Source organism: Lissotriton vulgaris, chromosome 1_1 (genome assembly GCF_964263255.1).
Source record: "Lissotriton vulgaris chromosome 1_1, aLisVul1.2, whole genome shotgun sequence".
Lineage (NCBI taxonomy): Eukaryota > Metazoa > Chordata > Amphibia > Caudata > Salamandridae > Lissotriton > Lissotriton vulgaris.
This window is the reverse complement of record NC_141685.1, coordinates 1,754,242,781-1,754,268,476: the sequence shown is the minus strand read 5'-3', so window position 1 is coordinate 1,754,268,476 and position 25,696 is coordinate 1,754,242,781. Positions and strand designations below refer to the sequence as shown.

Sequence of the window (25,696 nt, the reverse complement as noted above, 5' to 3'; positions counted from 1 at the left end):
TATAATTACTGAGTTCTTTGCCTAATAATTTCATCTTTTTTTCAAGGCCACATAACAAGGACTCCCTCTTTGCGTTGTAAGCATATGCACAAGGTGACAATGTGATTCATATATGTGTTTTATGGTCACATTTTGTGATTGAAGTGAGTAAGCACACGCATAAGGTGATGATGTGATTCCAATGTTTGAAGGTCACGTTTTTTGATTGATGTGAGGAAGCACACGCAAAAGTGAAGCAATGATACATGTGCGTTATATTGTCACGGTTTGTGATTGATGTGGGGAAGCCTCTCACAAAAATGTGAGAATGTGACTCATATGTGTTATAAGGTCATGGTTTGTGACTGTTGTGAGGAAGCTCTCATTGACTTGGGATGTGAGGCCACTGGGGCACAGGTGAGTGCCAACTTCACACATATATTTGCCCCCCTGATGCCAAATATTAAAGAATGAATGATCAGCTTTGTGGCACTGCTTGTCACCTTCTGGTCTCCCCAGTACTAATGCTGCTGCAAATCGCAGTAGTTCGCTTCCGGTTGGCAGAATACGTCACCTGCTGTTTCACACTGCAGGTCACTTGACTGTGCACGAGACGGGTGCAGTGTGTAAAGATCAGCAGAGCAGCACGGACAGGGAAGGAATAGAGGCTGAGGCAGCTCCGAGTGCCTGAGAATGACCCGGGGAGCTGTGTTCAGACCAACAAATGTGTCTATTTGTACATCTCGCAAGAAGCTAATAATAGGTGCTACCGAGCACTGGGCTCAGATCCATGACACGTGGGGACGGTTTAGTGAGTCAGGACGATACAGAGCTCTCGAACGGAGAGGTGCCACTGTTACCATGGCAAATCTGTTTCCACAGCCAACCGTGAATCATTAGCTTTGCTACGTCATGGAGAACACTAAAGAGATTAACAAACAAAATGTGCCACTAAATCAAAGCATGCGCTGTAGGTGACATTGGCGGCCATAGGTTAGCCATGGGCAGTCACAGCCACGAAGAACCACGTTTGAGCCATAACATACATGTACAGAGAGCTTAATTGCGGTCTTTCATTGTATTTTATGAGGGGAAAAAGTACTTGCCAGGCAATAGGAGTTTGTCAAATGCAAACGGAAAATGGTTTGCATTTTCTTGATTGTATAAGAAGAAAGGAATGACAGCCAGCAAGAAACTGAAAGCGACCGCGAGCAGGCAAATGTAAAAAGCGCACAAGGCCAAGCTAATTGGAAACAGATGGCCCCTGCGAGCTCCCGCAAGGTGGATGCCACCACAAGCGTTTCAAAAGTGCAGACCGATTCCAAAAGGTCATCTCCTAGAGCAGCGCTTGCGCACTGCTCTAGGCTTGACCTAAAAAGCAGTCGCTGTACACCTATAGATCCTGTCACTAGCTGATAGCGGCCCTCTGGGTCTTTGACCACAGTCTGAGCAGCGAATGGGAGTGTTTTATGAATCGGTAGACAGACTCCCCCTGAATAGGTATTCTATCTGGTTAAAAAATTGGTTGTCTCCCCAGGCGGATGCAAACCTATTGTCCGATTGTGGGGTGTAAGGGGTCTCCTTAAACAATGCAACATGTATGTTAAGCTTCGCTAGGTATGCAACCAACTGTCGACCCTTACGCTGGTTTGATAACCTTTCAACATTCCCTGTCATACCCTGTAATTCAAACCCTCCAGGCTGCCCCCGCCCACACCACTACAGGCGTATTGCCATGTAGATCAAAGTAACATTATGGTTATGATTGGATAGCCCCTTATCGGACCTGTCCATGACCTGCGCACAAAAAAACAAAACATAAAAGATCAACCGGAACTCCCTACCACCCCCATCGGATATCCACCCAACCTATATCCGGTGAATCCTAGTACATTTCAATTTAATAGAACAAACAAATCAAAGAAATAACCAAGTGCGAGTCGTAGGAGGTCTCCTAGGGGGACAGCAACGCCCAGAGCGAACTGCAAATTAAGATAACAATACACCATCATTTATATGCATCTGCATTCATGTAGAAATAATATAACCAGTGTGTCACTAGTGGAAGACAAGAACACAAGGAGAAAAGGCATCATATCGCCCAATTTGTTCATATGTCTGAGTTTGTGCAGAAAACAATGTTACCTCAAAGGAGTGGACAGCACTCGGCTGCTCATCCCATACCTCCAGTCCATGCGCGCATCTGTTTTCCAGGGGAGGCGGGTCAACCCAACCAATGGCGTTTCCAGTGTTGCCTCTGCTGGAGTGGCGAAAAACGAAAGTTTTACCTCCGAACTGTACACATAGGCATGCCGGATACAACATAGCGTAGCGGACATTTTAGATTCTCAAAGTTCCCTTGATATCTTGAAACTTGCTCCCAGCCTCCCGCACCATAGGCGTGAAGTCCAGGCAAAACGAGAGTCATTCCCTGGAATTGCAGATTTCCCATCTCCCAGGCCTTTCTGAGAGCAACGTCTCTGTTGTGGTAATTCAACAGTTACGCAATGACAAGACTGGGAGGTGCCACAGGAGCAGACCCGAGGACCAGGGAACAGGGAACACTCTCCACTGCAAATTTGGTTGAGAAACTATCTCTGCCGAAGAGATCAGTCCGAGCCAGCTCCATAAATGCTTCCATGGGACCAGTATTGGGGGATTCTGCGATCCCCGCAATTCGCAAAGTATTGCAGTACGATTGCGCTTCAAGATCCTCCGCCTTTGCCGCTGTCATTTTCAGAAGGTGCTCTTCGCGCTGTAGTCGTTTGTTCATTGCGGCGTGTGTCCTCGTTATCAGAAATGCACTTCTCAGCAGCATCTGGGCGGGACTCATGTTCCTCCAGGCGGCCGTGCATGCCATCCATCAGCGTGCCCTGCTCATCAAAACGTGCATCTATAGCCTTAAACTAAGCACGCAGTTCAGCCATAATGCGGCGGTTCCCCCGCCATAGCACCACCCTCTACCGGTGGATCTTCGCACTAAGATGGTCCTCCTGCGGCACGCCATCTCCACCATCCTTCCTTGGGGTCTTGGAGGCCTCAAAGGTGAGCTGCCTCTGTTTAAGGCCACTCCGACCCATGCTGCTCGATTTATTTGCAGTGGCAAGGTAGGGAACCTGGTATCAAATCCAAGCAATATTGTGAGGCATAGAGCACAGGGCGGGTGGGAAGCTACAGCAATTCCTTCATGCCCCAGACCAAGATTCTGGGCATAGGCTGCAAGTGTCTCCACCACCTCTCCACACAGGCCACTTCAGCCACAGGTGCAACAGCTCTCCGGGCACATATTGCTGCGTGCTGCATTGATTTTATCGACCACAGGAAGTATGGAGGTACATATCATCGCATCGCTTCTGAACTGGTTTCCATAAATTTTAGGTGCTACCCCCAGTGCGAGGTGGACCTCCGATCCCAGCAATTATTCATTCAGCTCTCTGCTCTTATCTAAGGTGCTTATTTAATCTATGGGGGGGGGGGGGAGGGAGGGGCCCCACACCCCAGCGCGAAGCTCACCAAGCAATCCGATGCCAGGATCCAGCAGGCGCAAGTCCCTCTCGGCCAGGTCGTGGTAGGCCGCAGCTCCACGGGCCCCGCCCTCAGGTACACCTGACGTCACATGGCCTCTGAAGGCCGCGTCAGGCCGCAGCCACGAGGAAGCCGCTCCGGGTGCCTCAGGGCCTTCTCACCGTCCCCGCAGCTCTCCCTGCATGCCCGCCAGTCTCCGCTCGCTAATGCCACTAATCAAGACTTCGCACTTCCTGCTAGTGCGCTGGCATGTAGCTTTATCGGTGCGGCCGCTTGGGAGCTTCACGGTCAAGCCACCATCTTGGTGCTTGACCAGGCCACGCCACCTATTCCCTTTTACGTTTAACATTTGCAGCCTTATCTGGTATCTGTGTTCCACACTCTTCTCTCTCTTCTTTTCCTCATCCAGTTGAACCTTAATGCTGCTTGAAGTCTCAGCTAGGAAAGGTGTCATTGCATGACTCCTATCTGACCTTATTAAACCAAAAACTTTATTAGATCAACTTTTGCTATTGTTAGCCTGGTTCGATGCTCAATGAGCCACTCAGATTTTTTTTGGGGGGGGGAAATGGGAAGCTGTGGGTGACCTGAGCTTCTGAAAGGTATGGGGCTAGGTCACCCTTCATTGGCCTTTAGGTTCTGCCCGTCGACTTTCTTTACCATGATATTAGCAGTGCCAAGGTGTGGGTTGTTGATATCAGTTTATTTGCCTGTTTCATGATTGTTGATATCTTAGGCCAAACCATGAGGCTGATATGGATCTGGGCATCTCACTGTGGGAATTGTTTTCCCTCTCCCTGTTCTTCTGTGATACAAGACAGCTCTGCGACCACTGAATCTTTGTGGCAGTACACTTGCAATATATCAACAGTAGACCTTAGACATGTGACCTGGCATCATCATCTGCACAGCCGGTCTCTAAGCGAATCCTTTAGTCTAGTGTTTGCCGCTTCAATAACACATTCAGATCTGGCAATAGTTACATACTGCCCAATAAACAGAGTAAACATTAGACCCATATCCTGTCACATTCCTAAACACAGCTCAACTCCAAGCCATAATGTTGGCTATATGCGTGCTTTCTCAACATCCAGCTATAATCCTATATCACATTGCAGCAATGATGTACTTTAGACAACTCCTGCTATCAGCATGCACACAACACAGCATTATATTATGCATCTTCAGTGGTACATTTATCAACGATCCTTCCAAACATAACTCCAACCTAAACCTGAACAACCTTACACTTCAGTATACTAGCACAAATGGAAATTTCATTTGTCAAACACATCCACTTTCATAATGCCTCCGATTTCTAACCTGGTCAAGCTGGCTACTATGTGGTGTAATATAAATTTTCGTAGCTTTAGTAATGGTAAGTTTCAGTTCTGTTAAGGAGACGGAGGCAAGGATTATGCTTATCCTTTTTTCCCTTTGTCAACAGCAGCCTTTTAACAGTAAAAACGCCCTTTCTTGTGAGACCCTTCGGAAGGGTAGAGCAGATCATAGTACTTGCTCCTGAACATAGTCCATCTTAGATATCTGCTCTCTCTTTCTTTATTGTACAAGAGCTTCCAGTTATCTTTTGTACATTCTTGTTTAGAAGTGTCATTCCCTGCAATAAAAGGAGATCCTCGTAACTCATCTGTCCAAGTACCAACTAAAAACATAACCCCGCACCGAAGCAATACAAACAGAATAAAATCATCTGATAAATAGCAGAGTTCGCCACTCCAAATGAATCCAGAAAGGCTTTATACTTGTATCATACGAATCTCAGATGCTGACCTTCCATCATTTCCATATAAGTGGAGGGAAAAACAAGATCACTCCGACTCATGGGAATAATCCTTGCCTCTGTGTCCTTGAATTAAAACTTTCCATCACTAAAGCGAGTTAATGTTATATTCTATGGCAATACCGGAGGCGAGGATTATGCTAGTTACAAAATTACTGATAACCAATGTAGCCACTTTGACTACAGCTTTTTAGTAGCACATCTTGAATGTAGAGTCTGACGACCAATCTACAGCGTTCAAAATGTCTTCAAGTCTAGCTCCCAAAGATAAATCTTTGGAAGCCACAGCACCTCTCGCTGTGTGTATGATGATAACCTCTGTATTTGTTAGCCGGATGCATGACATACCTTACCCATTTGGCAATGGTGGGAGAAGACACCTCTTCAAATGGCTTGCACAAGGCAATTAGGAGCTTACGCTCCCCAGCTGGACGAACATCTTCCGTCATGGCTTCGTAGGCCGTACTTAATGCATCTCACCATGCACAGTTTAGGTGTATCGTGGAAAGCAGGATAAGAGACCACACTGGAATTACACTTTGTCCTTCTAGAAATGTAAAAAAGTAAACCTGGGGTGAATATCCTACCTGTAACTTCCAGGGGACCTAGGTTACAAGAGATCGGGCATATCAACATGGTCAATTTACCTGATAATTGTTTCCTAGTAAGGTATTTGTTGGGTTGCCAAGAGAGAAAGAGGTTAAGAACTTTGTTCACATCCCAGATTGTGGAATATCTATGTTCTGGCAGACTAGACCACCTAATTCCCCTCATCAGTTTCCTAATGAAAGGGTTTTCTCCCACCGGGGAGCTGGCAGTAGGAAGGTGCCCTGCGATAAGGTAGGCCTTAAGGTTTTTATCGACCTATAAGCCAGCTCATCCGACACCAAGGACTTTAGAAAATTTTGGATGCGAACCACATTGGACTCCACAGGATCTTTAGTCCTCTGTACATACAAACGTAACCATCGTCCCCAAGCAGATCTATGCCTCTTTGTTATGCTATTCACCCATGCCTTTGACAAGAGACGCTCAGCCTCCTCCGAAAATCCTCTGATCATCCATCAGCTCCTGTAATCCTTCATGCTATTAGGTGGAGTGACCCGTCCTGGATCATGTGGTGGGGATTCCCCAGATTGTCTTGGAGAAGATTAAGCCTGTGGGGTAGAACAATTCAAAAATCCTAAGAAAGTTCCATCTTCCCTGAAAATTATACCTGAGATTGCCAGAACGGAGTGATGACCACCAGATCTGAGTTCTGACCCTCATGATTATGATGAATGGAGATGGAGTACCCTTTTTCTACACTCCATTCCTGAAGAAAGGCATCCGTAGCCTCCGTTTGCGGATCCAGCCTTCAGCTGAAGTACCTGTCCACTTAATGGTCCAGGCGAGAGGCTAACAAGTCAACTGCTAATGGCCAGTATTTCGTTAATGGCGTGAAGACCTGCTGTGCAGTTTCCATGCGCCGAGGTCCCGGAGATGCTGTGCATGCTAATCAGCCACCTCATTGGATTTCCCTGGGAGGTACTCCGCCGTCACAGAAATGTGATGATGATGATCCAGGCAATACTTCTTTACGAGCTCTGCCAACATCTCAGACCAGGAACCTCCCAGACCATTGATGTAGCGGACTGCCGAGACATTGTTCATCTTAAGCACCACGCAACAACTTGCCTTTTCCTTTGTCCAGCAATGAACCGCAAAGGAGCCCACCAGAAGTTTCAGGCAATTTATATCCATACTCTGTTCTTCAAATGACTACTTTACTCCTGTGGACACATTTACACATCTGGCTCCCCAGCCTGTTATGCTGGCGTCTGATTCTATCATCAAATCGAGCCTTGAACTTAAGATTGCTCTCAGGCCTTCTTGTGTGTGAGCCACCACCGCATCTCCTCCTGGACTTCCTGTGTCAGAGGAAAAGACTCTGAGTACTTCAGGCCTCTGCGTAGGTGGAAAGCTTTCAAGCGTTGAAGCACCCTGTAATGAAGAGGGCCAGGAAAATTGCCAGTATTGACGATGCCAATAGGCCTACTCAACTGGCTAGTTGTCTGAGAGGCGTGTTCTGCTGTGACAGGGTCTTTCTGAGCTCATGTCTGATCTTGGCCATCTTTTTGAAGGGCGGACTTGGAGTCGATTCTGTAGAGTCTTTGACAAAACCCAGAAACGTCTGTTATGCTAGGACCAGTTAAGACTTGTTCTAATTGATCATGAAGTCAGTTATTCCAACAAGTCGACTGCTTTGTGAAGCTGATTATAGCGCATGTGGACACTGCTTCATCAGTAGGATGTCTTCCAATTAAGCACTCGGGCGAACCCCCGCGGCTGAGAAAGAGCTCCACCGCCAGTTTGAGAACCTTGGTAAAGCAGGATGGGGCGGTGAGACCCATGGGAATGGTCTGAAACAGGAAGATGTGATCCCGCCAGAGAAATTGTAGGAATCGGCTGTGCGAAGGAAAATGTGGGAGCATCAGGTAAACATCATTTTTTAAAAAAAATTTTTAAAATCTTTTTATTATTTTAAAAACAAGGAAAAAGGAATAGACATATCCGGTGCCATACATTCATACATAATAATAGGGTGTACAGGTAGAATGACAGGATAGACTTGAAGCAACAGAAGAATTGCTGAGACGCCTGCGCTATTGAGTACGAAGCAGGATTTGTAGCATTACAATCGACAAACAATTTAAGCGCAGGCCCTGAGAGCCCGCCCACCCATAAATCACAATAGTAGAAAAAGCATGGCAACCAGACACTGGAATTTAAACAAAATCAGGATATTTCGCCAATATTACTAATAAGGTAGAGCCTAAAGAGAAGATTGAAGAAAAGAAAACCATAAGAACAAGAACAGAAATAAAACAATAAACCCATCCCCCCACCCTGCACCCCTGCATATGGCTATCGCCTAACCCCAACTAGCAGTGTGTCTGTCTCCCCCAACTAACTAGGTTCTAAAAATAGAAAAGAGAAAACATGGGGGAGGGCATTTCCGTAGGGGCTCCTGGTCCCCCCCCCCCCCAGAGACGAGCACCCCCTATGATGAAAATACAATTTTATCTGAGATCACAGAAAAACAAATTAGGGGGAGCCGTGATACACCGCCCAGCCTCCCGTGAGACCAACAGTTACGAAACCCACATCCATTAAGGCCATAGTACCAACCCCGGTCAATCGATCTCAGCCTTGGCCCTTCCGAACCATCATGCGAACCCCTCCCGGTAGAACCACTACTTCTACAGGAGAATCAAAGTGCAAAAAGAGTCTGAAAAAATTCAGTCCAAAACAAATCAAAGTCAGTAATTCCTCAAGAACTCCATCAGCACAGAAACGCTCCCTCATGGACGGATAGTCCCAATGTTGTTTTCTCCACGATCGCATGGTCAACAAAGAGGGAAAGGATGAAACAGAAGTCCAAGAACAATCACCAACAGGAGTCTCCGGGAAGGGAACGCCAATAGTTTCTCCCAAAGTCAGCAATGTGGTAGGCGTAGTAATACGTTTGAAACACCGGGTTCATGATTCTCCAGAGTACCGACCGAGGGCTTCGGAGCCTCTTGTCGCACGGGGTCCTCGTCCAGAATCAAAATGGTCGTCATGTAAATCGTAGCTGGCAGCAGTTCCTGCAGTGGAGCAGGGTCCGGTTCCACACACTCCTTCTCAGATAGGCCCGTAATCATTTTGTAAATCAGGGCATCCATATGTGAATGAAATGCCCCGATGGCTGCCAATACTGTCTTCAGCGACGGCTCACGCTCCGTCCGGTCCATTTCTCCTCGCTCAGTACCGATCATATTCATTTCCCACAGAGAGCCCGGTTTCTCCGGGGGAACAGACAGGAGCGGAACAGACGGCGTCGGAGGCTGACTGATCGGTTTCTGCGGCAGCAATCTTCTCTCCGCTGCCGCGAGCGAAGACCCCCGACTCACCAAACGCCGGCGGCGGCAAACCGGGTCTGCGGGACAGGGACCTCCACCCACAGCCACTGTCGTGACACGTCACTCCTCCCTCGATGTTAGTCAATCAGACTGACGGCCATCAAAATCGGGCAAAAAAGACCTCCACTGCGGTAGACTGGACCCTGCTAGATTCTCACGGCCGATGTTGTTCAACTGCAACCTGGCTGGGTCAAAACTCGAGGCCCCGTCTCTCCTGCTGGACTAGGCCGCAAACTTCAACTCGGCACAACTCCGTCAACCAAGCCGATTAAGTTTTTGGGATTGCACCATCGGAGTGTGCATCGGTTCATCTACACGGAGGTCGACCGTAAAAACAGGATTATCGACCGGATCATCTGGCAGGATACGGAGGTCTGCGGAGGTGGGAGCCTAAGCAGCCATCTTGTTTGCTAGCGTAGCTCCTCCTCCCAGGTAAACATCCTTGAGGTCCAACCTTGTCAACCAAACCTCCAAACTCAACAGATCTCGCAACTGAAGGATTCCTTCCATCTTGAAGTGATGATACACCAGCCACTCAGAGAATTTCAAAGTTTATGACCTAGCAGTGTTCTCCATCCCTTTTTTCCACCAGGTATAGATTGCTCACAAACCCGAACGGGTGTAATACCATATGGATAATCGCCCCTTTCTTCAACTGTTCCAGTATTTCTCGATCGATCAAAACAGAGTCCTTTTGGAAAAAGATGAGGTTGAGATCTGGAAGTGTGGGTTGGCATCCCCAAGAATTCTATATGAAATTCCTGAACTGTCCGCAGCACCCACGCATCAGACCAGACATATGAGCTCGCCAGTTCCCCAGAAACCGTGCCAACCACCTTCCCACTCTTAGTTGGGAAGGAAGTAGAGTTCTCACCTTGGGAAGATCCCTGGGTACCACAACCTAAACCTCTGGCCCTGCAGTTATGTTGGAAGCGTCTACATGGGAACAATCTACCGCACTTTTACTGATCTTGTCAGTTTTGTGGGCGGGAGCAATGGGCTGTCTTGGGGGGAGGGGTGAGGGGATTAATAGTAAGTGGCCAGACGAGCCCGCACTTCCACGAGCAGCCCCGCAGGAAAACCTTAGTGGAGAAAGTCTTCTTGATAGCGGCCTGTGCCTATTCAAGGGAATTAAAAGTGTCAAGGAATTTGCCCAACTCCTTAATGAATAGGTCACCAAACAACCTGTCTTGTGCCATGGGGCCAGTTTCTGATGATGCCAGTTCACCCAATTTCAGGTCAACTTTGAGGAGTAGGGAACGGCGCCACTCCATTGACCATGTGCAGTTCGCATTGCTTAGAAAAATGACTGCCCTTTGCATCCCACCTTAATGGACCTCCAAGGCGATTTGAGATCTAAACTGTTTCGCCTCCTCTGCGATGTCTAAGATCTTGGTAAGGGGCCCTGTGATATCTGCCAGTATATACTGACACAACAGCCAGGAGTTGTCGGTGCCCTTCCAAGGGTCCTTTATATACTTTGCCAGGAACGTGGCCATACGAGGGTCAATGTATGGGGTCATAGCAATCTTCCCTCCAAGGACGGACAATGGCATTCCGCCCGTGAGCAAGCTCTAATCTCCTTCTCTAGGGTTTTTTGAAGCTGATCCGCCATGTAAGCTGCTACCTTGTCACCAGGGGACCACATGGAGTCCCTGAGACTGTATCAGAGAAAAGAGTGCAGTCCCTGTTTTTCAAAGCTGTCCGAGTTAGACAATTTGCTTTTCTTTCCTGATCGATCCCCTAGTATTTGATAATCAGATTGCTTCCTTTGTCTTAGGAATCAAGATCCTACAACCTTTTGAATAGGTGAGTGCAACACTCACCTTGGATGCTATTTAGTACATCATGCTTTTCACTAGGAGTGATGCCAGGGCAGTGCATTATTGACGTCCTGACGAAAGCCCTGGACCTAGGAGGCCTGAGCATAGGGACTGAAGCATGTCAACGATGAATTAGGGTCATAGGTCCATAATATTCTTACCCCGACTATGATAGTTTTAACCCATACCCAAACAATTGCAAATGAAGAAAAAACCTGAGGTTGGTTTGGGGTATTTTTTTTTTTTAGGTTACCCAGTCACAGTTATATTTAAAGTACTCCCTGGAATATGGTCGAGCGCATCCTGTTTTTTAGGGGCCAGGCTGAAACCTGGTAATGAAACCTGCCTCTACTAGAGTGGGTGAGGGTCTAACATATGAAAACGATTTATTTCTCTTGGAAATATCAGACAGGGTATCTAGTTGGGAAATGAAAACGTTCTATAAGGGAAGGGGATGCCCTACAATCAAACAGAACTTCTTACAATAGGGACAAACTGTTTTAACTTTGTCAATCAGAATAACTGGACAATATGGAACATTCACATTACCAGCGCTCTTCAAGACTTTAGAAATGGTGGTAATGGGCTATACAAATACATGTATCATGTCATTAGCTTGCTTTGGTGCTTTTCTGCTAACATCTGCATGTTTAACAAATCTGCAACCAAGCATATTTCCCACCCAAACAACCCTTGCTATCAAGGTATATAGTTGAGAAATGTGATTTACAGTATGTCTATTGAAAGTGAAGTAATTAATTGCTGGTACATGGTTCTTTATTTAATGGAAAAGAACAATTATGCCCTTTAACGTTCACCATTTTGTTGGTTTGCCATACATGGAACTACATTCTCTTGCAGAAAAATGGGGCAACTGAACATTTTTCACACAATCTTATTGAGCCTTAGCACATATTTGTTTCTCAGCAACCTTATTGGCCACAGGCTTTATTTTGTCTCGCTCTCCTGTAACGTTTTCTTTGTAATCCACTACAAATAACATTTTTACACTGGATCTCTTCCTTTGAACCACCAAAATAGAATTAGGGCGAGATGTACGAAGCTCTGGTTGCAAAATACTGATCACAATTTGCGAACAGTGTGCTCTTTTTGCAAAGTGACCTATGTACTAATAGGTTAGTTTTCAAAATACTGATTTGTTGTGTGTCGTAGTTTGACCTACCTCATGAATTTTAATGAAGTTGGTCACAAATCGTGACCCTCCCTCTGCTTTCGAGCTATGGAGGCCTGCTGAGGTCAACAGACCAATTTTATATATTTGCTTTTAAATAAAGCAGTTTTTAACGCTATCTTTTTCCTTATGTGATAGGTCCGAAGTTAAAAAAAGACAAATTGTAACTAACATTTTTTAAGAGTAGGCAGTGGTTCTTGGGACAGCTGCCTATTCTTCAAAGATATTTCTTTAAATATTCTCAAGAACAAGGGGTTCCATGGTGACCACTTCCATTTTCCGAATGGCTTATAACTACATTTGTGTAGTCGGTAAAGCATTAATGTTTTGCGATGGGATTTCGCTTCCAAAGTACCATTCTGAATTAGTATTTGGAAGACATGTCTTAAACACGCCCCTTCCAAATAATGATTTGGTATTTGATCTTAAACACAAATCCCAATTTTGGTTTCATACACACCAAAAGGCCTTTTTTTGCTGTCACAAACAGCCCAATTCTGCGAGTCAGACCTTTGGCGAACACAAATAATCTTTGTACATCTGGCCCTCACAAGTGCTATGGGGAGTGAGACTATACGACCACGAGTTAGACCTAAGTAAATCCTTCAAATCAACTCCGTTTAACCTCAGCCAGTAAATACCATCTTTGGTAATGCTATTAATGTTAATGTGTATCTTAAAGGTCTGTAGTAACGTGCTTGATGCCAAATATTCTTCCATCAGGCAGGTAACTACACACTGTTGTCAGATACCAACTTATTAAGGTTCTCTTCTCTCGATTAAAAACCTCCTCAAGGAACTCTATCACAGTGATTTAGAAACATGACTTCCAAGCCTTACCTCAGGTAATTTTCGAGTGGTAATCGACCAGGACCAAAGCAAAGTGTGAGTTTGTGATATGCTTGATACTTCGTTGCATATCACAGAACTGCAGCTTTTTAAATTTGATAAGATGGTCAGCATGCTTAGTATGTGTCTGTATCACAGATCAGTAGGTAGATGTCGAAGTAGTGGTGAACAAGTAGTAGTCCCTGAGTAGTGTCACTTGTGGCAAGAAAGTAACCTGCAATTTCCCTCACAATAGCAGCAACACAGTACAGTGTAAAGCGAAGTTACTGGTAAAGTAGCAAATGTACTGTACTATACCACTTTTTGGACAGCAGTGTTTGATTCCTGTGGAGGCTGTTTCTCACAAAGTGGAAGATCCATTCTCCAATCTGAGGCAGTGTGCATGTTGAAGGACATACACCACTTCCAATATTCCCCACAAACTGTTGCTCCCACACTGCAGACGCAGTAGACTCGATTTCCAATTGGAGTAATTTTGCATGTGCAAATTGCTCCTCGATGCTCAAAAAATCTCCTCAATGTACTTCGTTGGCTAAAAAGCACTTCTCCGTTGGGATGCTCTTATGACTCAGAAGTTCTCGATGTCTATGTGGTGGCAAGGAGGTGGTTCTGGGAGGCGTATCAGAGGTTGGTTAGGGAGCTAGCACGAAGAAAGACCAGGGCCGAAGGACATGGGTTCAAAGTAGTCCGTACCCCTGGCCATGCTCACTTGAGTGTATAAAGGTACGGAGTGTATTTGTCACCAAAAACTTGAAGGAACTTCAATGAAGTAAGCAAGAGAAGCAGGAACGGGAGAAGCTGGTATGTACTTAATTCAGCATGGTGTACTCTGCAGTAACAGTGACACCTTTCTGTCCAGATAGAACACAGTCATTACATATATAACATTCTACCTTTAGAATAATGCAGATAGGTGCTTCCAGCCAGTCCTTTTCATCCATTGGTCTGGTGTTCTGTCATTCACATTTTTCTTTCTCACCAATACTGCAGCCTACAACATGGGACAGTGGAACAGCACAGTCCAGCCATTGGCTATATTTACTGTGAAGTATAGCTTTGACAAGGAGCGCATCCTTACACAAAGCAGTTCCATACCAATGCTTGATTTGGAGTCCACCCCTCCCCCCCCCCCCCAACTTATACAATGGCGGACAGTGGTACTGGGCGGATGCAGCCTCTACGCAGCTTTTGTTGACTTACGGGCTGCATTCGACCTGGTGCCGAGGGCAAAATTGTGGGAGGTGCTGGCTGCCCTAGGGGTCCCGATGATTATTCTAACTTTGATCATGAGACTCCATGAGGGCACTTATGCTAAGATCCAATGGGGTGGCTATGGTAATGACACTATTGACTTCCCTGTCGAGCGGGGGGTTCGACAGGGTTGTTCAATGGCTCCAACACTGTTTACTCTTTTTATAAACGGAATTGTTCCCCTTATGCAAGCTGAGCCTGTAGATGCTCCCTCTCTTGCTGGTGCAAAAGTTCCAATTTTAATGTTCGCAGACGACACCCTAATTTTATCAAAATCCCCAAGTGGTCTGCAAAAGGCATTGATAATCTTTGACAAATTTTGTTGTGATCATGGTCTGGAGGTAAATGCAGCGAAAACTAAACTCATGGTTTTTAATCCCAGTAGGAAATTCAAATCCAAAATTACCATGAGTGGGCGCTGCCTTGAAGTCGTGAACTCCTTTACTTATTTGGGGATACATATCTCAAACAATAACAGATGGAACCACCACCTGGATTTGGCTATATTAAGGCATAAACAGCTTGCTGGTACCATCATTAAGGAGCACACGAAATCCTTAACTAAGCCAATCAAACCGCCATTGATCATATATGAGGCTAAAGCAATAGGGTCTGCACTATACGGGGCAGAACTGTGGGGGCAAGAGAACCTCCAGGAGTTACAGAGGTCAGAGAATAGTTTCCTCCGTAAACTAACTGGCACCCCACAGAGTAGTCCCCTCTTGCCACTCAGATATGATCTTGGTAGGAAGGAAATTTCGGCAATGTGTAAACTTCGACCGATATTATATTGGCGTAGAATCTGGACCACCCCTGAGTTGTCGCAATATGCAGAAGGATTTGCTGATGTAATCAAGGCAGATCGATTTCATGAAATTAAATGGTTTAGATCTCTGAGAACTGCATTAAGTGAACTAGGGTTGAGTGAATTGTGGTCGGATCCAACCGGGTCACCCTTTCCATCAAAGTTGATTATAAAAAACCTTTACTGGGAACATGTTGTAAATAAGAGCCTCCTTAGCAACAGCAGCGGGTCTATGACGACTGCCTTCCTTGAAGCTAAACTGTTTCCAATGTTTGAAATGTACTGGGACATTATATCTAAACCCCTGGATAGGAAACTGTTTTTTCAACTGAGGGCTGGCTCTCTACCTCTTGGTAACTTAACACATAAATGGAGAAATAGAGATCCAGCAACTTGTTTAGCTTGTGGGGAAGGGAAAGAGACTCTGGGGCATTTTTTGTTTGTTTGTCAAACATATTCTGTTCCGAGACGTGTCTGGTTGGCTCCCATGTGCAGAAATTTGGGTACTAAAAGCTCCATGGTAGCCTTACGCATTATTAAAACTACCCCCTTAAACTGGATTATCATAGCGACTTCAAAGTATTTGGGGTGGGCGAGGGTAATTAGGCAGAGATTGCTAGTAGGGTGACTACTCTCTGCCTAGTTGCTCAGAGATTGCTAGTTTATCTATTCTCTGTTCCCATGCCTGGAGTCTATCTGACGAAAACTTACTTAAATTAATTTTTAATCATGTATGTTTTTATAATATGAACTTTGCACCTTGATGGTTATAACTTGATGAAATTTGTTTTTTTAAAATTTTTTTTTCCATTTTAACGTGTTTGTGCTTAAAGTCATGCTGACTCTGTAATTTAATTGTATTTTATTATGTGTTTGTCTGCTTTTATGAGTAATGACCCCCCCCCAATACATATCTAAGTCTAGATCCAGTTAGGCACAGAAAGTATACAGCAGTTCTAATATTGCTGGATATAAAGGTGTAATGTCAGATTTACCTACCAGCGTATTTTATATGTAGGAGAGACATTTAGATTTTTATGTAAAACACTACGTAACATAACTTGTAAACAGTATTGATTTGGGCTCTTTGTAAGCAACACAACACAGAATCAGGAGCCATAATACATGAGTCATCCTAGGAAAATTGTCTAGTGTTCCATTAATGTAAGCTAGATATCATACATTTTTGTGTGAAATCCATATGTAGCATTGAGGGACATCCGTGTACAGGCATATAAATATCTACAATGGCTCAATTACCAAGTATGTTTTTTGAATTGCATACTAATAGTACGTCTAATAGTCAGAAATGACAAAACAAGCATTAGCAAAGCCAAAAGGCTGTTAATCAACGGAAGATCTATTGGTTTTCTCAATGCTTATTATGTCTTGTATTCAGTTTATTGAGGCCCTTTCCTCTAGTTATATGTATGTAATTATATGGTATTTCTATAGTGCTGTACGTGGTCACAAAAAAGCATAAAATCAAAAAGTAATAGGAGAGGAAGCTGGATTGTGTACAATTAATGCATTTTGATTTAGTGTTCTTTAAAGAAGTGAGTCTTCAGTTCGAGCTGCGCTGGGGCAGTCTTGATGGACACAGGGATGTTTTTCCAGATCCGGAGCCCATAGATAGAAAGGGCCCGCTGTCTTGTTTTAAAAGTTTTATACTTCTTATTCTGTAATCGGATGGTGTCCTGGCTGCTGGTGTGCTGACAACCACCAGAGTTAGTAAGCATGTCTTCAAGATAAGCCTGGCGTGCTGTTCGGGATGGCTTTGTGAATGATGCAGCTGGTTTTGAAGACGGTGCAGGCAGCAGGAGGAGCCAATTTTGTTCCAGTATAATGGCGGTGATGTGGATGTATTTCTTCAGGCCCTGGATGAGATGTGCTGTAGGGTGCCCTCAAGTGGTGCCAGTGTGGATTGTGGAGACCATAAAGTAGGGCTTTGCCATCCTCCAGATTCAAGAGTACGAGGGGGTGAACAGAAGCCACTTTCTGGAAGAAACTGTTTGAGTTTCTATAGAAGACATTGTTGCTATCCAGCTGTCTGTTTTTTGGTAGTGTATTTCTTAAGGGTGAGTTTGGTGTCCAGGGTGAATCCAAGTGTATCTACAGAAGTAAAAGGCTTGGAGTAGGAACATATGGAGCAGGTGTTTGGGGTTTCAAAGCCATGGAGAGACTACAGGCAACCAAAAAGTAGTTTCTCTGTAGGCTTTGATCTATTCCCAAATCTACCTCAAGTTTCATTTCACACATCGAACTGGGCATGGGCTTTTTTGGATGACCTTGTAAAAATGGCTCCTCTTTTTTATTTTTGGTCAAAATATAGAGTACCCCTGAGGCTGGTTTATCCAGTTGAGTCCTGAAGGATTTTCTAAATTTAAGTAATAATAGTTCCATCCCATATTTTGGCTCCGGAACTAAGAACACTCTTTAATTCCCCAGACAGTATTGGACGACAAACTAAGGTCTTAGTAAAGCAAAAATCCCTCTCACATAGAGAGGAGGCTAGACTGGAGAGAGCTTTAGATATGACCTCAGTCCTTCACTATATGCCAATTTTTACCAGCTCTGGGATGGAGCCTTATCTAACATGGGTTGAAAATCCGGAATATAGATTGTCTAACAAGGCTAAGAATAAACACTATCAATTTTGTAGTCTTCTTTAACTTTTCAGGACTCTGGTTTACATCTCTTCTACGCTGCCCAGGTGACGATACCCCCCTGTCACCCCTCATACATGGTGCACTTTATGCTATTTTACACTTTGTATCTCACTTTTGAGAGGCCGTTTCTTTTGAGAAGCCGTTTCTTATGTCCAATTTTAAAGTATGAGCACTTTACCTCTTACCAAGAAGGGATTTTTTTTTAAACTGTTTATCTTCTCCCAAAACTTGTTTTGCCATTCTTAATTATATTTCTGCTGCTATTAAACCGAGAAGGCGATATGCTTTATAAAAATGGCAACTATTTCGCTTGCACATTTGGAAATGTTTTTTCTTTTGATTGAGACTGCTATTTATCAACATTAAAAAGATTCACAATTGGTAACCAGGTGTTCTGCTGGGTGCTCAACTCCTATCTCGGGTAGAGCACACACCTTGTTATAATCTATGCATTGCTCTAAAGGTGGAAAGAATGGTTACCACTTTAATCTTGTATATACCCTCCTAAGGAGAGTAAAAAAACAATCAAATTCTACCTTGATCACACTAATGTAATATCAATAGTACATACATTATTATTCCTCATACTACTGTAAGAGTCCAATCGTTTAAGATTTAATGTCCATAAATGTATTCAGTCTTAACAACTCAAATTTCCAATTTCTGGTAATTCTTCTCTAGGCACAGCTAGATATCCAGTTCATAGGAAGGACAGTGCGGGTTCCTTAGATCATCTAATCCTTTCATAGAATATGCTTTCTTTTTTCTGCCAAACTATTCCAATACTGGGTATCTATCGCAGATGTTTGTGCCCTGGCATCAATTTTGTCATCTAGATTAGTCTGTCGCCCTTCACATAATAAGTGGTGATTTTTACACACCTCGATTTTAAACAATCTCTCATTTGATGCTAACTTCAGTTGCTCTGCCATGTGACTTCACTATGCCAGAAGCACTTGTTCTGAAACCAGAATATGTCAACATTCAACTTGTGCTCAACAGCCATTGACATGGCGTCTTGTCCCAGTGACACTCTGAGGTACAACTTGTCTTTGACTGCTTTTAAGAATAACATGAAAGAGACAGCTGGAAAAACATGCACTCTGAGTGCTTAACTAAAAAGAAACAAGCATTTACAATGCAATGGTTTCGCCTTTGGAAAAGTTAGAGCTATTGGCATTGTAAATGACAAAATGTTGTATTTATGTATTGGTTTTGAAAACAGATAAATAAATGGCATTGTCATTTACATTGCCATTAGCTTAATCTCGTGTCAGACAGAAGCACCTTGTGTGCCCTCGGAGCCCCGGCCTCCCCGGCGCATGCCAGTCAGCTGCGCGTGGCTTCTTCCACGGAGTTCCCTCGGTGTCACTAGGTAGAGGATGCTGATAAACAGCACAATCTGGCTGTCACTTCTCTCACAGGCTGTCACCCCTGAATCGCCCCTCCCCTTTACCTCCCCGCCCATAAATCCTCATCAGAGGGAGTTAAGTTCCACAGCTATCCAGGGAGCTATGGCTCAACTCCTAGTCAGAGTACAAATTGAGAGGAAATAGTCATGAAATTCACATGGGCAGGGTTCATCACCCCCAAACACCATAATCAGGAATCTGGGCCTCTGCCTCCTCTAGGTTTATTTATTTTTTATTGTTGTATTTTATTTTGTACATTTTTATAAAGCGCGGACATTACCCAAAGGTGTCAGAGCGTTGTACAATAGAGCCAGTTAGGGTTCAAGAGAACAGTGGAACACAATAAAACATTATAAAGAACAAGCATTAGAAATGCAATAGGTCTCGCAGCATTAGAGTTAGTGCTTTTAGAATTGTTTATGGGTTTTTTTGTAAATCTTTAGCATGAGGTTGAGGGTGAGTGAGGGTGAGTGAGGGTGAGGGGTTTGAGGGTGAGTGAGGGTGAGGCTGAGGTGTTGAGGGTGAGGGTGAGTGAGGGTGAGTGAGGGGTTGAGGGTGAGGGGTTGAGGGTGAGGGGTTGAGGGTGAGTGAGGGTGAGGGGTTGAGGGTGGGTGAGGGGTTGAGGGTGAGTGAGGTGAGGGTGAGTGAGGGTGAGTGAGGGTGAGTGAGGGTGAGTGAGGGTGAGTGAGGGTGAGTGAGGGTGAGTGAGGGTGAGTGAGGGTGGGTGAGTGAGTGTGAGTGTGAGTGGGGGTGAGTGTGGGTGAGTGTGGGTGAGGGTGAGGGGTTGAGGGTGAGTGAGGGTGAGGGGTTGAGGGTGAGTGAGGGTGAGTGAGGGTGAGGGGTTGAGGGTGAGTGAGGGTGAGTGAGGGTGAGGGGTTGAGGGTGAGTGAGGGTGAGGGGTTGAGGGTGGGTGAGGGTGAGTGAGGATGAGTGAGAGTGAGTGAGGGTGAGGGTGAGTGAGGGTGAGTGAGGGTGAGTGAGGGTGAGTGAGGGTGAGTGAGGGTGAGGGTGAGTGAGGGTGAGTGAGGGTGAGGGTGAGTGAGGGTGAGGGTGAGGGTGAGTGAGTGCGGGTGGGTGAGGGTGAGGTGTTGAGGGTGAGTGAGGGTGAGGGGTTGAGGGTGAGTGAGGGTGAGTGAGGGTGAGGGGTTGAGGGTGAGTGAGGGTGAGTGAGGGTGAGGGGTTGAGGGTGAGTGAGGGTGAGTGAGGGTGAGGGGTTGAGGGTGAGTGAGGGTGAGTGAGGGTGAGGGGTTGAGGGTGAGTGAGGGTGAGTGGTTGAGGGTGAGTGAGGGTGAGGCTGAGGTGTTGAGGGTGAGGGTGAGTGAGGGTGAGTGAGTGAGTGAGGGTGAGGGGTTGAGGGTGGGTGAGGGGTTGAGGGTGAGTGAGGGTGAGGGGTTGAGGGTGAGTGAGGGTGAGGGTGAGGGTGAGTGAGGGTGAGGGTGAGTGAGGGTGAGGGTGAGTGAGGGTGAGTGAGGGTGGGTGAGTGTGAGTGAGGGTGAGTGGGGGTGAGTGTGGGTGAGTGTGGGTGAGGGGTTGAGGGTGAGTGAGGGTGAGGGGTTGAGGGTGAGTGAGGGTGAGGGGTTGAGGGTGAGTGAGGGTGAGGGGTTGAGGGTGAGTGAGGGTGAGGGGTTGAGGGTGAGTGAGGGTGAGTTAGGGTGAGGGGTTGCATTGTTGGCATTATCCTCCCCCATCCCTAGTAGATTAGGAGAGGCATAAAAAAGGCACTGTTTTCATAAACAGAGAAGCTGTTACTGGGCTGCTGGGAGGGGACAGAGGGAGCCCACAGGAGAAACCATGTCTGTCTGGCCTGTTCATATGAACAGGATGCAGAAAAAGTTGATATGTAGGAAAAGGGAGTGCATTCAATGAAATGCGACCACTATCATTTACCTCAAAAACTAAGACTTATTTCCGGCTGCATTTGACATAAAAATGAATGCAATGAAACGCGATCACTAACATTTAATTCAACGCCAAAGACTGATTCCTGCATTTGACATACATAAAGAATGAATTTGTAGCACACTGCGCATGCCATGAGCAGATGGGAGCGAAAAAAAGCAGAACTGCATGTTTTTTTTCTCTATTTCCGGACTCAGCTGCATCTGAAAGACAGGCTGTCAAAAAAGCATCATATTGTGCTGGAGAATCTGTAAGTAAAGCTGTCATTCATCCTTACTGGAGAAAATGGAGGCCAAATATACAGAGGGTGGGGGCGTCAGGAAAATGACATTGTACATGCAGCCTGATAACACAGAGTGACCCGGCCCAGCAGGCTGCACTGCCAGCAGCAGCCCTCTGCTTCGAGGCTCTGGCTGCCTTTCTCTCCTGCTTCCCCCCTGCCATCGACAGGACCTTACCTCGTCAGCATCTCCTTGACCACATACAAAGAATTTATGAGGGGGAGGGGGGCTGAGGACAGCTCTCATCTGCTCGGTTAAAATGCCTGTCTGTCTTGATTTCTTTTCAACAGCCACCTTATTACCAGGCAGAGCGAATGGGGTGGAGGGGGGTTTGTTGGAAGAACGAGGGCGCTGCAAAAGAAATATCTGTTTGCGGGGTGATTTTTATCGCCACGGATAATATTGTGCCATGAGAGCGCGCATGAAGTCGCCAGGACAAGGCTGATTGCTTAATTCTTGAGCTGAAAAGGACTGCTTGCTGCTCCATAGCCCAGTTGCACGGGGTCTTTAAAGGGCGATGGGGGGTCCGGGGAATAAAATGTTCACTTTTTGGAGCAATTCATTACAAGGCTTCCGTTGCCACTGAAGTAAACGGCACCATTCCAAGATGGCGGTGAGCTCCGGGATGTCTTGTGCGCTGTGAGCTATTACTTTGTATACAAACAGCCGTTTGAGTACAACCGTGTTCGGTGACCTTGGAGTCGGAGCTGCCGGGGCGCACGGCGCGACAGTAGGCGGGCTCATAGACAGAAGGGACCGCCATGGGTGATGTGTCGGAGCGTAGCCTGTATCTTGCCGTAACTCTCGCCTTTGCCTCAGGGGTGCTGGTGGGGTGGCAAGCTAACCGCCAGCGTAGAAGGTTCTTGGACTGGAAACGGAAGCGACTGCATGACAAACTCATCGAGACCCAGAAGAAGCTCGACCTTTCCTAAACATTGCTCAAACAGGCGAGTCTCCCCAAAGTAAATAAACCCTTAGTGTGCATCATGTGTGCAGGACAGAGGAGTGCAGTGTTTTTAAAGTGGCACGTGTTCTAATGCTTCCGGGCAGGTTTTGGTAACTTTTTGCGCCCATGAGTCACAGGTTTGGTCTGTGGTATATGACAAGGGTTTTATAAAAAGTGAAACTCCCCGGTGGGAAAGATGACTGATAGAGGCACGGACTCTGTGATTTAAACAACAGATAGTGTTGGCAGGGAAATTTCCACTGTACTACAGTAACGAGAAATATGACGACTGCGCAGTAAACAAGTTTTCCAACTACTGCTTAGTTGGCAAAATCAGACATAACAACAAGACGGAGGGAAGAGAGGGGAGGGGGGAGGAGAGATGCGACACGGCGGGAGGGGGCGGTGCGGCTCAAATAAACATAACAACAAGACGGAGGGAAGAGAGGGGAGGGGGGAGGAGAGATGCGACACGGCGGGAGGGGGCGGTGCGGCTCAAATAAACAAACAAGCCGGAGGGAAGAGAGGGGAGGGGGGAGGAGAAATGCGACACGGCGGGAAGGGGAGGGGGCGGAACAGGGGAGGGGGCGGAACGGGGGAGGGGGCGGAGAGGGGACATGCACGCGCCCGTGACTTTTAAGGTCAATGCGCATGCGCATAAGCTTAATGCGCATGCGCATTGACCTTAAAAGTCACGGGCACTGCAAGGAATCGCCACGATTCCTTGCAAGTTAGAAAAGAGTCGATGAGCCCCTATAGTCTCGCTTGCTCGATGCGCATGCGCATCGACAGGCGAGACCTAAAAACAGGAGGCTAAAAATGAAGGTTACATAGACACACATTCCAACAAGGCACACAGGAGTGGGAAATGTATAGGAAAAAAAATACAAATTTACAATGAGGAGTGAACTTCCAAGAGGGGCCTGAGTATGAAAGTAGGTACTGTGCCCTCACGAATCTCAGGTCCCCACCGCCCTATGCTGCAGCCATACATGCAGAGTTCTGATAAATCCAGTTTCAGAATGCTGCAGCCCACACCCTTCCAGATGTGCAACCCAAGGTTGTTTCTGAAATACCCACTGCCACTCGGATCAGGCATCCATTTTGCTGCTGAAATGTGTGTGAAATAAAAACTTGACATTTCTGCATATGTAGCGGCCACCAATGTAATGTGACAGGTGTGGTGTGCACTGTGCAGAGGCCGCTGCAGGTGCCAGCAGCAGGGTGGGCGGAGGCCTGATGGGTGTGTGTGTGTGCTAGTGACGGTGTGCATGAGAGGAGGCCCGGCAGCTGCAGAGGTAGGACTGTGCCCTGCGCACTCACTGCGGCGGAGAGGTCGGTGTGCCGGGCCCATCTTCCTGCACAGGACAGTCCACGGCGGCCCGAGCAGAATGCGGAGTCAGGGAAAGGTAGAGTGACAGATGGGGGCGGGCGGCGACGTGGATCTGACATGCTCGTGGAACAGGTCGAGCGGATCACGAGCAACAGGCTGCGCTTGTAGTGCTGCAAACTCAACTCACACAGAGCGGTACAATCCCGGTGTCTGCCGCCGGCAGCGTGGAGCGGGCACCCGGCGGGCGCGCAGGCTGGCTGCACAGTCATTCAGTGCGGAGTCTGCATCACTGCACTTGTCGGTGGATCCCGCCCACCGAGAGGGGGCGGGGCGTGCGCGCAGGCTGGCTGCACAGTCATTCAGTGCGGAGTCTGCATCACTGCACTTGTCGGTGGATCCCGCCCACCGAGAGGGGGCGGGGCGTGCAGCAGCTAAATACAGGGCCACGGGCACATGAAGCCTCCGGTGTCTCACCGCGAATGAGCACAGCTACCGAACGGTCCTCGGCCAATCCTAGAACACGGTACAGTGCCCAGTGCCCCAGAGTCAATAAACAGCCGTCGATGGACGCTGCCGCCAATCTCGGGGCACTGCAATGTGTGGGAGTGCCATACACAGCCAATCTTAGACTGACAGGAGTTCCCGCAGCCAATCTAATAGCAAGAGCTGTCCCAGCCCACCTTGGCCACTGTGCTGTGCCCACCTGAGAGGCTGTCCCCTGCTTGTCATCCGCAGCCCCGGGCTGCTATGGGACAACATATTTAAAAGAGCAATAACAGTGAGCGACAACCGGAATTCGGTCCCAGAGTAACGGTCTAACCAGTAACATTCGGATGCACCCTCTAACAGAGGCACCAATGAAGGTGAGGTGGCACTATGATTCTATTCACGATTACTGTAAATTCCTTTTTTGGAGAGATCGACGGGCAGTCTGTCATCACAGTTTCCAATCACGATAAGAGTTCAGACTGTTAATGTGCCGGAGCATGTTAAGTATCATAACAGAAAATACAACTGCCTTGGTTCAACCAACTAAAGAAAAACTTCGCAAATTGGAACAAGAAACAAGGGCACAAACAGGGGTCAGAGGCTTACCTCATGTCCTCGGTAGACGCTGCTCGGAAAGCACAGCGTCCTGTAGGGATTCGGGGGTGTGCTCTCCCCTTCCCATTGGCTGGAAGGTAAAATTCCAGCCAATGGGAAGAGGAGAGGGCGGGACTTAAAAAAAGACCCAGAAACGCCCCCGAATCGCGTTCCGACGGGAAAAGAATGATTGACAGCCAATCTCTTCCAATGGCTAGCCTCCATTTATGGAGCTAGCCAATGGAAGACAGAGGTGGGACGAAGCCCCATACTGTCTCTAACATTAGATTTCGCCTGCGCGAACGCTGCTGCGCAGCGGACGCCAGGCGAAACCTAAAAAGTAGTGCTTGAAAAGCAAGCAGTGAAAGCATAGAAGCCAGCCAATCAAAAGTAATGGTAAAGAGGAAATGCTCCATTAGAGGGACAAACACCAAATTGACAAGCTGGGACACTAATACGAAGCGGGCAAATGAGTTACAGGAAAGCCAACCAATGGTTAACATTGAGTGGGCTTCAAGCCTCTATTTTTCGTAAGCCCATAATATATCTCTCAGCAGAGAGTGCTTGCCTTATTTTTCTAAGGTGAAGGCATTTTCAGCCAAAAATTTAAGCACTTTGTATTGCATAAATCTGGACCTTTCCTTTCAGTGTGAATGTGTGTTGAAAGATTCTGCTTTTTGTGTTTCCCTATAATTTTCTTGCTTGTTTCCTTTCAGTCCTGGGTATTTGCGATGTGGTACTGGTGAAGATATATGGTCTGAAGGACATTTATACTTTGGTACCGGATGTCTGACTTAATTGATTGATTGAATTTGATTTTACATATGCCACCAGTGGCTTCTTGGTACTTAAAGACCTGGCTTCATAATGACTAAGAGCAAAAGAAAATAACCAAATTGTCAGA

At 46.5% G+C, this 25,696-nt stretch overlaps 2 protein-coding genes across 2 annotated transcripts in view; both read left to right on the top strand.

Moving 5' to 3' along the window:
* Positions 1 to 25,696, top strand: part of XPOT (exportin for tRNA) — a 566,463-nt gene that overhangs the window by 23,220 nt on the left and 517,547 nt on the right. The window lies entirely within an intron of this gene.
* LOC147751156 (mitoregulin-like) lies at positions 22,117 to 22,397 on the top strand. The gene has a single exon (XM_086937914.1). It carries the CDS (start codon positions 22,192 to 22,194, stop codon positions 22,360 to 22,362), a length of 171 nt encoding a protein of 56 aa, XP_086794040.1. The 5' UTR covers positions 22,117 to 22,191; the 3' UTR covers positions 22,363 to 22,397.

What these genes read in the sequence shown, in the direction of transcription:
- LOC147751156 (XM_086937914.1), top strand. Translation starts at nt 22,192, where the DNA reads ATGGGTGATGTGTCGGAGCGTAGCCTGTATCTTGCCGTAACTCTCGCC.